Below are 12,136 nucleotides of genomic sequence, written 5' to 3' on the forward strand. Positions count from 1 at the left end.
TAAAAGATGAACAAAATATATTAATAAAAATTAAAAAATGTGTTCTGTAAAATCTGGTTTCAGTCAAAAGGCTACATTTAAGGACCTAGAAGGCCACATGTGGCCTTAAGGCTGCAGGTTCTCCACCCCTGGTCTAGATCATCTCCTTAAAGGCACTTGCCCTGTATTCTGTCTCCACCTTCCCTTCCCTCTGGCTAGTAAATGGTGATGCCTGGAGCAACCCTTTAAGTCATATGTTATGGGTGGCAGAGCTGCCACATTAGCCTGAGACAGTTCACTTTCAGAGTGAGAGGAGAATAACAAAATGTATCTATTAAGCCATTTAATTTTTTGTGAGAGCAGGAAATGATGATTGGGGGTATCATACCAAATACTAAAATAGCAACTAACTTACCTCTTTTCATAATTTCTCTCATTACCTATCTTCATTTTACACTCACATACATTTTCATTTTCCCCTTTTAATCTCTACTTTTCAATTTGCCATTATATTACTGAAACTTCCACTATTCTTTACTGAACTGAACTTCCAACTCCATAGCTGGCTTCCTTTGAAGGCATGGGCTCTCTTGATGTAGAACAGACAGTGCAGTGTGGGAGAGAAGAGTAGATTCAAAGGTCTTCATTCTGGGGGTGAGTGGGGGGCTGTTAGACAAACCCTCAGCTCCACTGATAAAGACCTGCAGGCAAAAGTAACTTCCTAAAAATAGAATAAAGGCTAATATTAGGCCTTGTTTAGTTCTGTGTTTAATTTCTTGGAGCTCTCCCACCTCAAATTTTAAACTCAATTAATATAATCAAGACAATTAGTGTCATGGCTAAGAGCGCAGACCCCAGAATCAGAACAAATCTGGGTTTCAATCCCTGCCTTGCCACCTATTACTATACTAATATGATTGTGCACAAGTTAACTACTCTCAGTCTTGGCTTCCTTATCTGTCAAATGGGATTAACAGCACCCTCAGAAGATAGCTATGGGAATTAAAGAAAATAATGTGTGTTCAGTACTTTGTATACCAACTGCTGGAGGACTCAATAAGTGTTAGTTGTTATGATAACTCTATGCCTTTCCACATGCTACTATATTTCTTCTGTCTGGAATACCTTTCTTCTCTTGTTCACCTGGGGAATTCCTTCATATTCATTGTAACTCATGCTCTGTGAGGCCTTCCCAGCAACTCGACTTGCCAGAAGCCATCAATCTCTCCCTCATTTGTGCTGAGAAGACACATATATCAATTCCACTTATTACAGTATACTGTACTTGCCTATATCTGCCCCTCCTCCTCACTGTGGAGATGGTCCATGTCTTATTAATTGCTGAATTCCAAGTACTTAGTAGAGTACACATTGTACGTTATCATACATATTTGCAATAACAAACTAAATAGGTTCTTGAATTCACTCTAGAATCAACCCACCTCTCTTTTGGGTTAGGAATTTGGCATAACAATTATGTTATTCCTAATATCAAAAGAACTGTCTTATCAAATTAATTTAAATTGAAGCTTAATTGTCATTGCTGATATTCTAAAAGTCAGTTATCTGAACTTGAACATCTATACATAAATGCTCTCAAAAGAGAATGTTCCTGTCTAATATTTCTTCATGTTTTGGGGTAATTATCAGCAGATGTAATACAGAAGATTTTAAAAACCACAGTTACTAACTGAAAATGTATTGCTTTTGTAATAAGGAACAAGTTATTAGAATTTTAAGGAGAAAAATCATGATAAGAATACTTAGCATACACATGGAAATTCTTACTTTCTAAAGTCTTTTCACTTGTTTCTCCTAATTGCTTGTGATAGTGAAAGCAGTTGTACTCCTATTACATGGGAGGTCACATATAATCAATAATTCCTAGAACAAAGCTCTAAATTATGTTTTGGCTAACTTTGGTGGCCTTTATAGTGGCTGTTAAATCCAGACTTCAATAAAATATATTAATATTATTTTTTACAGTTTTCTAGAAGGGAAGATAATATATCTATGGATCCAACTTTCAGCAGGACTAATATCATTCCCCTTGGAAAACTTTAAGAAAAGTTTCTGATGACAGTGACCATATGTCATCTTAAAAAGTACAAGGTATTTTGTAAAGAGAAATATAAAATACCAAGCATTAAAATAATTAAAATACCTCAATGCAGATATGATGCATTCCTCCAGTCTTGTTTTTCTGCAGAAAACCAGCAATTGGACTGTCACTTCCCAATGGATGAAGCAATTCGATCTTGGTGTTTCCCAGGTTGACAAAAATAACAGATACTCCATGGTCAGGAAGAGGGACCGCCTCACTTACCTGGGCCCCCAGTACATTCCTATAAAATGTTGCAGCCTTTTCCAAATCTGGCACTGCTATGGCTACATGATTGAGTCTACCCAAGTTCCACAGAGGATCTGCCACTTGATGCAAGGGTTGTGACGTGAAAAAAGCTCTTAGTGTTGGAACTGAACTTTGGAGTCTGGAAAAAAGTCCTGAAAAATTGAATAGCCATTATTATCCTTCTTTCAAGAATTAATGCACTTCCAAATAGAATTTTAAAAATGAAACAAATAATACACACAAAAATTCATTATTTATATACGTATCCTTTTTAATTATTGAAATTAAATCTGGAGATAAATAGAAAAACTTAAGTCACAATTACTCATTCTGCTCTGCCCATTTAAATAACTATCTGAAATTAAAGAGCTAATTCCGAGCTTCAACTAGATTTAGAAGAATGACATTTTCACAATAATTTGTATTTAAAAGTAACACTTAAAGGATAGCTGCATATCATGAATTACTTGCTATTCTCTGCATTTCACGGGGGAAAGGTTGAATGTGATAGTGAAACAACAAACATTTAATGATAGGAGCAAGCAATTTTCTTCCCTCCCTATACTTAATTTTTATCTTATATTCTGTCGTAAATTCATTAAAGGCATAACCATACAGTACTTTTTAACATATATTTTATCTGAATGATTATCAACTATGGAAAACATCTAATTGTTGGAAGAAAAACAATCAAAGATCAAGAGGTATTTAACTTAGGAGGATTTCCTGAGACCAGATTTTGTTTCTTTTTATAATTTTGAACCATTAGAGACAGAACTGCTTCTCAATGTGAAGAAATCCCCTCTCATTCAGCAACTGAAGGTTGCAAGGTCTTCTCTCCATGTATTACTCTGCTTCCCCATTCCCCAAAACACAGGACTTGAAGAGCCAGATTCCTCCCAGCAGGAAAATTATATACATGGATGAGGTATAAACATAATCTTGTAAAACCACATCATTTAGTAAAAAGGTAAGAAATAGCAAAATGAAGAGCACATATTTTATTTTTAGAGACAGGGTCTCTCTCTGTCACCCCAGCTGGAGTCCAGTGGTGCAATCATAGTTCACTGCAGGCTTAACTCCTGGGCTTAATCAATCCTCCACCTCAGCTTCCCAAGTAGCTGGGACTACAAGAGTGTGCCCCCATGCCTGCTAATTTTTAGAATGTTTTGTAGAGATGTGGCCTCTCCATGTTGCCCAGGCTGGTCCTAAACCCCTGGCCTCAAGCAATCTTTCCACTTCAGTCTCCTAAAGTGCTGCGATTACAGGCATGAGCCACTGTGACCAGCCCAAGAACATATATTTTAAACAATAGGTTGTTAGTTAGCTCTGAATGAAAAACACTTCAAACAGTATTTAGAACTATAGACCTTCAGCTAACAAAAAATAATTCCTCTAACTGAAATTTTTAATAACAAGGAAATTAAATTAAAGTGACACTATTTTAAAACCATAAACCTGATGTTTAGATGGCAAAATTCAGCGTAAGATAGTCTTCTGCTCTGCCCCAGTCTATATTATTGATTACTGAAATACCCAAAGGTTCTTATTACCCGTAGGTTAATATAGCCCAGTTCTATGGACTCATCATATTATGAAATCTAAGTGTATTCCAACCCAGTACACATGTACATAAATGTAAAACTGAATCTAAATTTCATAAGAATACTTAATCCTTATTAGATGTAATATGCTCTGATATTTTCTGTTCTATTTCAATTTTTTAAAAATACTGTTACTGTCCACTAAATATCTAACTTTCTATTTTGTTGTAAAGATTATATAGTTGGTGTGAAAAACATAAAACGATGCCAGACAGAAATAGTAGGTACACAATCAATTCAATCATCCTTATTGTTAATGATACACAACGATTGCTTGCTAGATAAATGGCACGCAGGGCTGTCTGTGGAGACCAAGAAACTATCTCATGAGGATATGGTGATAGCAAATTATAAAAATGCTAACAAACAACAAAATCATTGATTAAGATGCTCTTCCCTTCTTTCTTTGCCTGTCTATTGCAAGTACTATTTGTAATGAAAGTTCAATACAGAATGTATTTATATCAAAGAATTCATATAAATAGGGTCAGTGAATGCTAGGGTAATATGTACATGAAGAAGTTGTCTGTGAAATTTTAAGAATATGTCAAGTATTAAGTTCAGGTGTTTCTGAATTCTTTCTGCCAGGGTTACTTCTATAAGGGATGGGACCGGTAGAGGTGCCCTGACAGGTGTCACGGTAACAGCAAAGGGACATATAGAAATGTCAAAAAACAAATTACAGGGTATCTAAGTGAAGATGAAGTTTTATATCTCATGTCGGTTTTAGGGATATTTCAAAACCTCTGTCACTTAAAAGGAAGGCCAAGAAACTCACGTTATAGGAAGGCTCACTATAGTCTATCTCTCTCCATAATATACTTATCGTTTGGTTCTAAGTGCAAGAAGAGGAAATAGGTTACTAGAATGAATGGTTCTTTTTCTTTTAATAGAAAACAAAATCTCTTTCATATGTTAAAAAGAAAGATAACATCATATTTTATATATTGTAAAAATTAAGACTTTGAGCCTATACAGGTTTATCCTATCTCTTGAGATGTGAACTGTCTTGAGAAAGGAAATGTCACTTTTATTGGATTTATTTGGTCCCTGAAACATACATTCTAGGAATAGGGTATAAAAAAAAATAGTGATAGCAATGAGAATTCAATAATCCTGCTTCTTTAAAATGAAGGGATAAGGATATAAAAATGGTCAACAATCACAAATTGTAAGATACTCAACATCTTACAACAGTCATTAGAAAAAAGCAAATCAAAACCACGGTGAGATATTTCTTCACACCCACCAAGATGGCCATAACCATGAAAATAAAAAATAGCAAGTGTTGATGAGGATGTGGAGAAACTGGAACACTTGTACATTGCTGCTGAGAATGTAAAATGGTGCAGCTACCATGGAGCAATTCAGCAGTTTCTCAAAAAGTTAAACATAGAATTATAATTTGACCCAGCAATTCCACTCCTAAGTACCCAAAATAATTGAAAATATGAATTCCGACAAAAACTTGTACACCAATGTTCACAGCAGATTTCTAATAGCCAAACAGTGAAATATTATTCACATCTTTACAATGGAATATTATCTGGATAAGAAGTACTAACATACTACAACATGGATGAACATTGAAAACATTATGCTAAGTGACAGAAGCTAGATATAACAGGTCATATATTGTATGAAGCCATTTATATAAAATATCTACAATAGGTAAATCCATAGAGACAGAAAGCAGAATAGTGGTTGCCAGGGGATAGAGGGAATGGGGGTTTCCTTTTGGGGTGATGAAAATGTTTTGAACTAGATAAAGATGGTTGCACAATACAATGTAATAAATGCTGCTAAATCACACATTTTTAAAGGGTTATTTTGTTATGTGAATTTTACCTCAAAAAATAAATAAATAAAGGGATGATCCTAGTAGTAAGAAATCGGTGGGTAATATTCTGTAGACCAAGCAAACTGGGAGGGGAACATGAAATAAAGGGGTTAAAATGAGATAGATACTTATATTTAATAAAAATATCTATTCCTGAAAAGTTGGGCTGTGAATTGAACTCTTATATTTTGTCCTTTGACTTTTAGTAACTTTTAAGAGATATTTTTCCAGCTTTGAGATATGATAACAAATAGAAATCGTATATATTTAAGGTGTACAATGTGACGTGTTGATTTACATATAAATTATTAAATGATTACCACAATCAAGCTAACTTTTTAAAGATTTTTTATTTCAGATTGCCCTCCAATTGGCAGGAACTCACAACTCTTTAGTTTTAGGATTCTCTGCCTTCATTTCAGAAAGATGTAGCAGAATTGCATTACTCTGAACCCTGTAATGTGTAATTTGTGATTATTCCAGTAACGGTTACAGGTGGAAAAAACCACTGTTTGGGTATTCTTTAAACCACTGACCCTCAAGCGTTCTCAACAGGATACTGGACATGCTTGGAGATCAGCTTAAGTTTCTTTTACAGGACTTGCTCTCCTTTCTAGTTTCTCCCCAGTCTCTCCCATGGTGCGAGGTAAAATAACGCCATCCCTCATCCATTTACTTCATTTACTTCTGTCCCTGCCCCCAGCCTTGCTTGACACGCTGGGCAAGTTCCCTCGCCTCTGGCACACATTAAAAGGTAGCGACATCAACCACGCACAGCTCCCGCGGTAGCAGCGAGACTAGCCTACAACCAGCCAATCCCGGTGCTGAGCGGAGGCGTTCGTGTAAGGTACCTTCTGCCCAGGTGCTGACCGCGGCTGCGGAACGCGACTTCGGGGACAGAACTCATTAGATCTAGGTGCTCGGGCCACCCCGTGGCCTCCTCCGCCCCCTGGCTTCCAGTCTCACGCGCCCCGCCCCACGACGACCTTCGACTGCGCGAGGTATTCACCTGGGGCTTCCGCAGCCGCCGCCCTCAGCACGTACGCCATCTTGGGAAAGCGACCCGCTAAGTCCCGACGGGCTGCAGCGGCGGCTAGGAGAGCGGCCGAGGGGCGGGGCGTCCTGGCCAGGGGGCGGGGACAGAAGCGGCTAGGGGCCGTGGCGAATGTGGCTACGTTCCTGTTACAGTACAACGTTGTTGAAGCCACTTACTTTAATGCAGAAACTTAAAGCCAGGACGCGTCACTCTTTATGGGCCCCTTAAGCATACGAAACAGAAAGTTTGGAGAACGTTCAAAGGAGCTTAAGCCGACCCGTGGCTCAGTTTCCCACCCCGCTCCTCTGCGCAAGCCCAGTAAAAGCTCTCGCGTTGTCATTGGCTCCAGCTGAGGTGGGTCCGGAACCTGTGCGCCGCGGAACTTTTGGCTCTGACCTCCTGGTTGCGCGAGGCGCGTCTTTGCTGCGCGGTTTCCGGGCGACTTGTGTCTTACATGCGGCGCTGCGTCCGGAGTTGCTGACAGCCATGGCCCCGCGGGTCTGGCGTCGACGGACCCTGGAGCGGTGTCTGAAGGAAGTCGGTAAAGCCACTGGCCGGCCAGAGTGCTTCCTCACGTAAGTGCACAGATCCCGGGCTCCGGGTGCGGCCTGGATCTCGGGTGGGCTCGAGTTGCAATCTGGAACTGGGGGGCCGGGGCGGGAGATAAAGGGGAAGTGTACGTCGCTTTTCCCCAAATGTCAGTTTACCCTCCCCTAGAATTTTAAAAATTATTAAAATCTGTACAGTGTAGCTCTCCCAGTTGTGTGGTTTTGAAATCGAACTAAGCTCAGTTATTAACGTTCTGAGGCCTCTCTTGAAGCTTGTGCATCCCTCATTCCTCTACACACAAACTATGTTGGTTGTTGTTTCTTCCCATGTGGCCCTAAAGCACCCAGTGCTTACCTGTCATCACACTTTATTGAAAGTATGAACTTGTCGCTTGTCTGTCCACCCCCACGACTAAGCTTCTTGAGAATTAGAACTGCCTTTCATCTCTCTTCCCAGCACAAGCGATTCGTACGTATTTTGTTGAAGAACTTCAAATATGGTTTATAAAATTACAACTAAGATTTATATTTCAAACTTTGACCTCACCCTCGAGCTCCAGGCTCGCAGCAACTACAGAATAACTGAGCTTAATTTGATTTCCATAGCACACAACTGGGAGATCCACAATATACAGCTTTTAACAATTTAAAAAATCTCGATATTCTCAGCATCTCAAATTCACTGTGTCCAAAATAGAACTGTTGTTTCTATTTACCCACCTGTACTCTCTGCCCTCACTGTAGTTGTTTCCCGTGCTCCACCACCCAAGCCTTCCTCAGTAAACGACCCTTCTGTCTTTCCAGTTGCATAGACATCCAACTAGGCTGCTTACTTGATGTCTTCATTTTTTGCTTAGCAGCCTTATCAGGTCTATCTCCAGGTCTATCTATATTTTGAATCCCCTGCTACTCACCATATTTACTGCTCTGCATAAATCACCATCATCCTTTGCTTGGAATGCTGCATCAGTTTCCTAATCACCCCACCTTCAATCTTCTTCTATTGGCCATACTTCAAAAGTGTAAATCATCATTTCATCCCTCTGCTTAAAACGTCTGATGTTTCTCCTTACTCTTAAAATGGCAAACTCTTTCCCCTGAGCCCTGCATGATTTGGCTCCCAGCAGCCCCTCCAGTCTCCCCTTCTGCCTCCTGCACACTCCAGCCATGCTGACTTTTCTGTTCTTCAAGTTCACCAATCTCTTTTTCGTCTTAGAGAATTTGTTCTTCTGCCAGGAATACATGTTACCACATCTTTGTGGTAACTTTGTGATAAGACTGTCCCCTTATCTGAAAGTCTTATCTCAGATGTCACATCTAAGAGTGGTTTTCCTTGACCACTCTAGCCAAAGCAAATGTTGACCATTGACTGACTGAATGAAAGGAGTTGTATATAATGTAGCAGCGTTGAGAATTTAAGGCCGATTCACTATATAGCTCTAAGCAAATAGGTCTGTAATAGTTTTCCTACCTAAAATCTATACAGTAGATTCAGATACTTAGCTGACAGTTTTATATATCAATGTGGCTCATCAGCAAAATAATACATTGTTGGGGGCCAGAATCTGTACTAGAAATTGCCACTTCTTTCAAATTTGATTTTGCACAAGAGCTGGGCTTTTTGGTCTTCTTTTAATTCAGAGTACTGTGAAATTATTACCCATAATTCTAAATCTCATTTAATTCTCCCTAATAGGATTCAAGATGGATTAGCATCAAAATTTACTTCTTTAACAAAAGTACTTTATGACTTTAATAAAATACTAGAGAATGGTAGGATCCATGGGAGTCCTTTACGGAAACTTGTGATAGACAATTTTGATGATGAGCAGATCTGGCAACAACTGGAATTGCAGAATGAACCAATTTTACAATACTTCCAGAATGCAGTTAGTGAAACAATTAAAGAAGAAGACATCAGTCTTCTCCCAGAGAGTGAAGAACAAGAGTGTGAAGAGGATGATTCAGAGATGGAGGCTGATGGCCAGGAGGACCTAGAACAAGTTTTGGAGCAGGAAGAAGCATCAGACATAGATGCTGACAGTCCTAAAGAGGATGAGAGAGCTAAAAACTCAAGTAAATTTGATCTGAGGAAAAGCCCAGTTTTCAGTGATGAGGATTCTGACCTTGACTTTGATATCAGCAAATTAGAACAGCAGAGCAAGGTACAAAGCAAAATGCCTAAGAAGTCAAGAGAAAAATCCATAGTAGATGATAAATTTTTCAAACTATCTGAAATGGAGGCCTTTTTAGAAAACATAGAAAAAGAAGAGGAACAAAAAAATGAGGAGGAGGATGAAGATATTGATTTTTTTGAAGATGTTGATTCTGATGAAGATGAGGGAGGACTATTTGGAAGTCAAAAACCTAAGGTAAAGTTTCAAGGGAGGAGAAAGAGTACTTTCTTCCTTCTCAAATTAGATTTTGTTCTGTTGTTCTAGGAGAGACTCAATTGTAGTTAGAAGATTTAGAGATGTGGAATATTGTGCTCTATTTTATCAGTTATAAATGAATCTATACTTAAATTCAGTTTATGTTCCAGTTCTTATAATTTTATGGTAGTGTTATTGATTGCCAATTTTCCCTAATAACAGTTTTTGGCTTCTAGTGCTGAAGTTGGAAAATAATGTATATATACAATACACATACAAATAGGTGCATGTTTTAATGTATTTTTCTATCCTTAATTAAAATTTTAAAAAATATTTTTGTTTTAGTCAAGTAAAAGTTCCAGAAACCTGAAATACAGAGATTTCTTTGATCCAGTTGAAAGTGATGAAGACATAGCAAGTGCTCATGATGATGAGCTGGGTTCAGACAAAGATGAGGAAGAAATTGCTCAAGAAGCAGCAGAAGAACTAAGCATTTCTGAAACGTGAGTATTTTGAATCATCCTTTACATTATAAGCTGGAATCGTGCATTCATAAATGTGTGCTCATAGTTGTCAAATGTGTTTATCTTAAGAAATTAGATTCCCTAAGATCAGATAGGAGATTTTTCTTGCTTCCTTCCTTCCTTCCTTCCTTCCTTCCTTCCTTTCTTCCTTCCTTTCTTTCTTTCTTTCAGACAGGGTCTTGCTCCGTCACCCAAGTTGGAGAGCAGTGGCACAACCATAGTTCACTGTAACCTCGAACTCCTGGGCTCAAGTGATCCTCCTGCCTCAGCCTCCTGAGTAGCTGGGATTATAGGTGCATGCCACCATGCCCCACTAATTTTTTTTTCTGTTTTGTAGAGACAGGATCTTGCTATGTTGTGCAGACTGGTCTCAAACTTCTGGACTCAAATGATTCTCCTGCCTTGGCCTCCCAAAGTGCTAGGATTATAGGCATGAGCCACTTTGCCTGGCCTATTCTATTACTTACATAGCATTTCACCTAAATAATTCCTTCCGTTGTTCCTTAAGTGAGTGACTTTGGAAATTCTGAATATTTGGTTGCATTAGGTTTACAAAAGAAGAACTTTGTTAATGGAAAATTTGTTTCCTTTTGTTTTTCTAATGAAAAGTAGTATATTTCCTTTTATAAGCATTTTAATGTTGTAGGGATGAAGATAATGACCTTGAAGAAAATGAAGATGATAAACAACATAAAGAAAGTTTGAAAAGAGTGACCTTTGCTTTGCCAGATGATGAGGAAACTGAAGATACAAATGTTTTAAATGTAAAGAAAAATTCTGATGAAGTTAAATCCTCTTTTGAAAAAAGACAAGAAAAGGTAATTATTAGGAATTTAAGGATTTTTTTTTATATGCTTAACATGACTGTGGAACTCAGACTATTAACTAATCTCAGTTTCTCTTGTTGGAACTATTAACCTTTTTTTCCTTCCACCTGTTTTTCGTGAGAGGATGTTAACCATCTTTTAAAAACAAAAATCTTGCTGCTACTCTCTGTAAAGCGCACTGTATATAGAGATGCCATGTGGAAAACATCTAATTTGCAAAAATCAGTGCCTGTATCTCCCAACTTACGGCTTTCAGTTTGGGGCCTGTGTGTAAAACAGTTGTTTTCTCTGTCCCTTATGTCTTCATATGTATGGCATGTGTCTCCTAGTAAGCTGTGGCCTTCTTATAACTATTTCAGCTGCTCTAGAGTGCACTGCCTATCTCTTTAAGGTACTTCACAAATGATTTTTGTGAGTGCCACATATACTGAATTTTAATTAATACCATCTCAAACAGATCTTCCAAAGTTGATAAAAATTATTTCTCTATGACATGATTTGAGACAAATGAATTGCCACTTAATTTTAATAGATGTAGTCTGGCTCCAATCATTTGGCTCTATCATTTATCCACCCTAAAATTATATCACACAATTAGAAAAGAGAATAAGCACGTAATGAAAGATACCAAGTATATCAAAAGAATTATTAAAAAAATGAGAATCTGTATTAAAACCGTGGTTATCAGATTGTCCCCAGAAGATAAAGTCTAAAGAAATAAAGCACCATAAAAGAAAGTAAATTTGTCAACGAGTGAGCGTCCTCTCATCTCATTCCTCCTACCCTCCTCTCCCAAAAAAAAAAGAAGGTTTAATTTTACTGTGGGATTATATCAAACCTTCAAGAAATAGACAATTGATTACAAACTTTTTTCTTGTGAAATTGTTATAACATGAAAACCCAAACCTGACAAAAGTAGCATTAAAATACACACACAGGCTGGGCGCAGTGGCTCATGGCTGTAATCCTAGCACTCTGGGAGGCCGAGGCGGGCGGATTGTTTGAGCTCAGGAGTTCGAGACCAGCCTGAGCAAGAGCGAGACCCCGTCTCTACTA

The 12,136-nt window shown here is 38.2% G+C and overlaps 2 protein-coding genes across 2 annotated transcripts in view; one reads left to right on the top strand and one right to left on the bottom strand.

Annotated features, from left to right (window-relative positions):
- The window catches only part of MCEE (methylmalonyl CoA epimerase), a 22,139-nt gene extending 15,299 nt beyond the window's left edge, over positions 1–6,840 (bottom strand). The window contains exons 1-2 of the mRNA XM_012642707.1: positions 6,783–6,840; positions 2,144–2,481 (exon numbers count right to left, since the gene is read on the bottom strand). Coding sequence (XP_012498161.1) covers positions 2,144–2,481; positions 6,783–6,822 — 378 coding nt within the window. The 5' untranslated portion in view covers positions 6,823–6,840. The remainder of the gene's footprint in view (positions 1–2,143; positions 2,482–6,782) is intronic.
- A 389-nt stretch (positions 6,841–7,229) lies between these two features.
- The window catches only part of MPHOSPH10 (M-phase phosphoprotein 10 (U3 small nucleolar ribonucleoprotein)), a gene marked incomplete at its 3' end in the record, with an annotated part of 15,236 nt that continues 10,329 nt past the window's right edge, over positions 7,230–12,136 (top strand). The window contains exons 1-4 of the mRNA XM_012642708.1: positions 7,230–7,384; positions 9,054–9,729; positions 10,075–10,232; positions 10,900–11,071. Of these exons, the coding sequence (XP_012498162.1) occupies positions 7,296–7,384; positions 9,054–9,729; positions 10,075–10,232; positions 10,900–11,071 (1,095 nt within the window). The remainder of the gene's footprint in view (positions 7,385–9,053; positions 9,730–10,074; positions 10,233–10,899; positions 11,072–12,136) is intronic.

The sequence above is a fragment of the Propithecus coquereli genome, unplaced genomic scaffold (assembly GCF_000956105.1).
Source record: "Propithecus coquereli isolate 6110/MARCELLA unplaced genomic scaffold, Pcoq_1.0 Scaffold184, whole genome shotgun sequence".
Taxonomy (NCBI): Eukaryota; Metazoa; Chordata; class Mammalia; order Primates; family Indriidae; genus Propithecus; species Propithecus coquereli.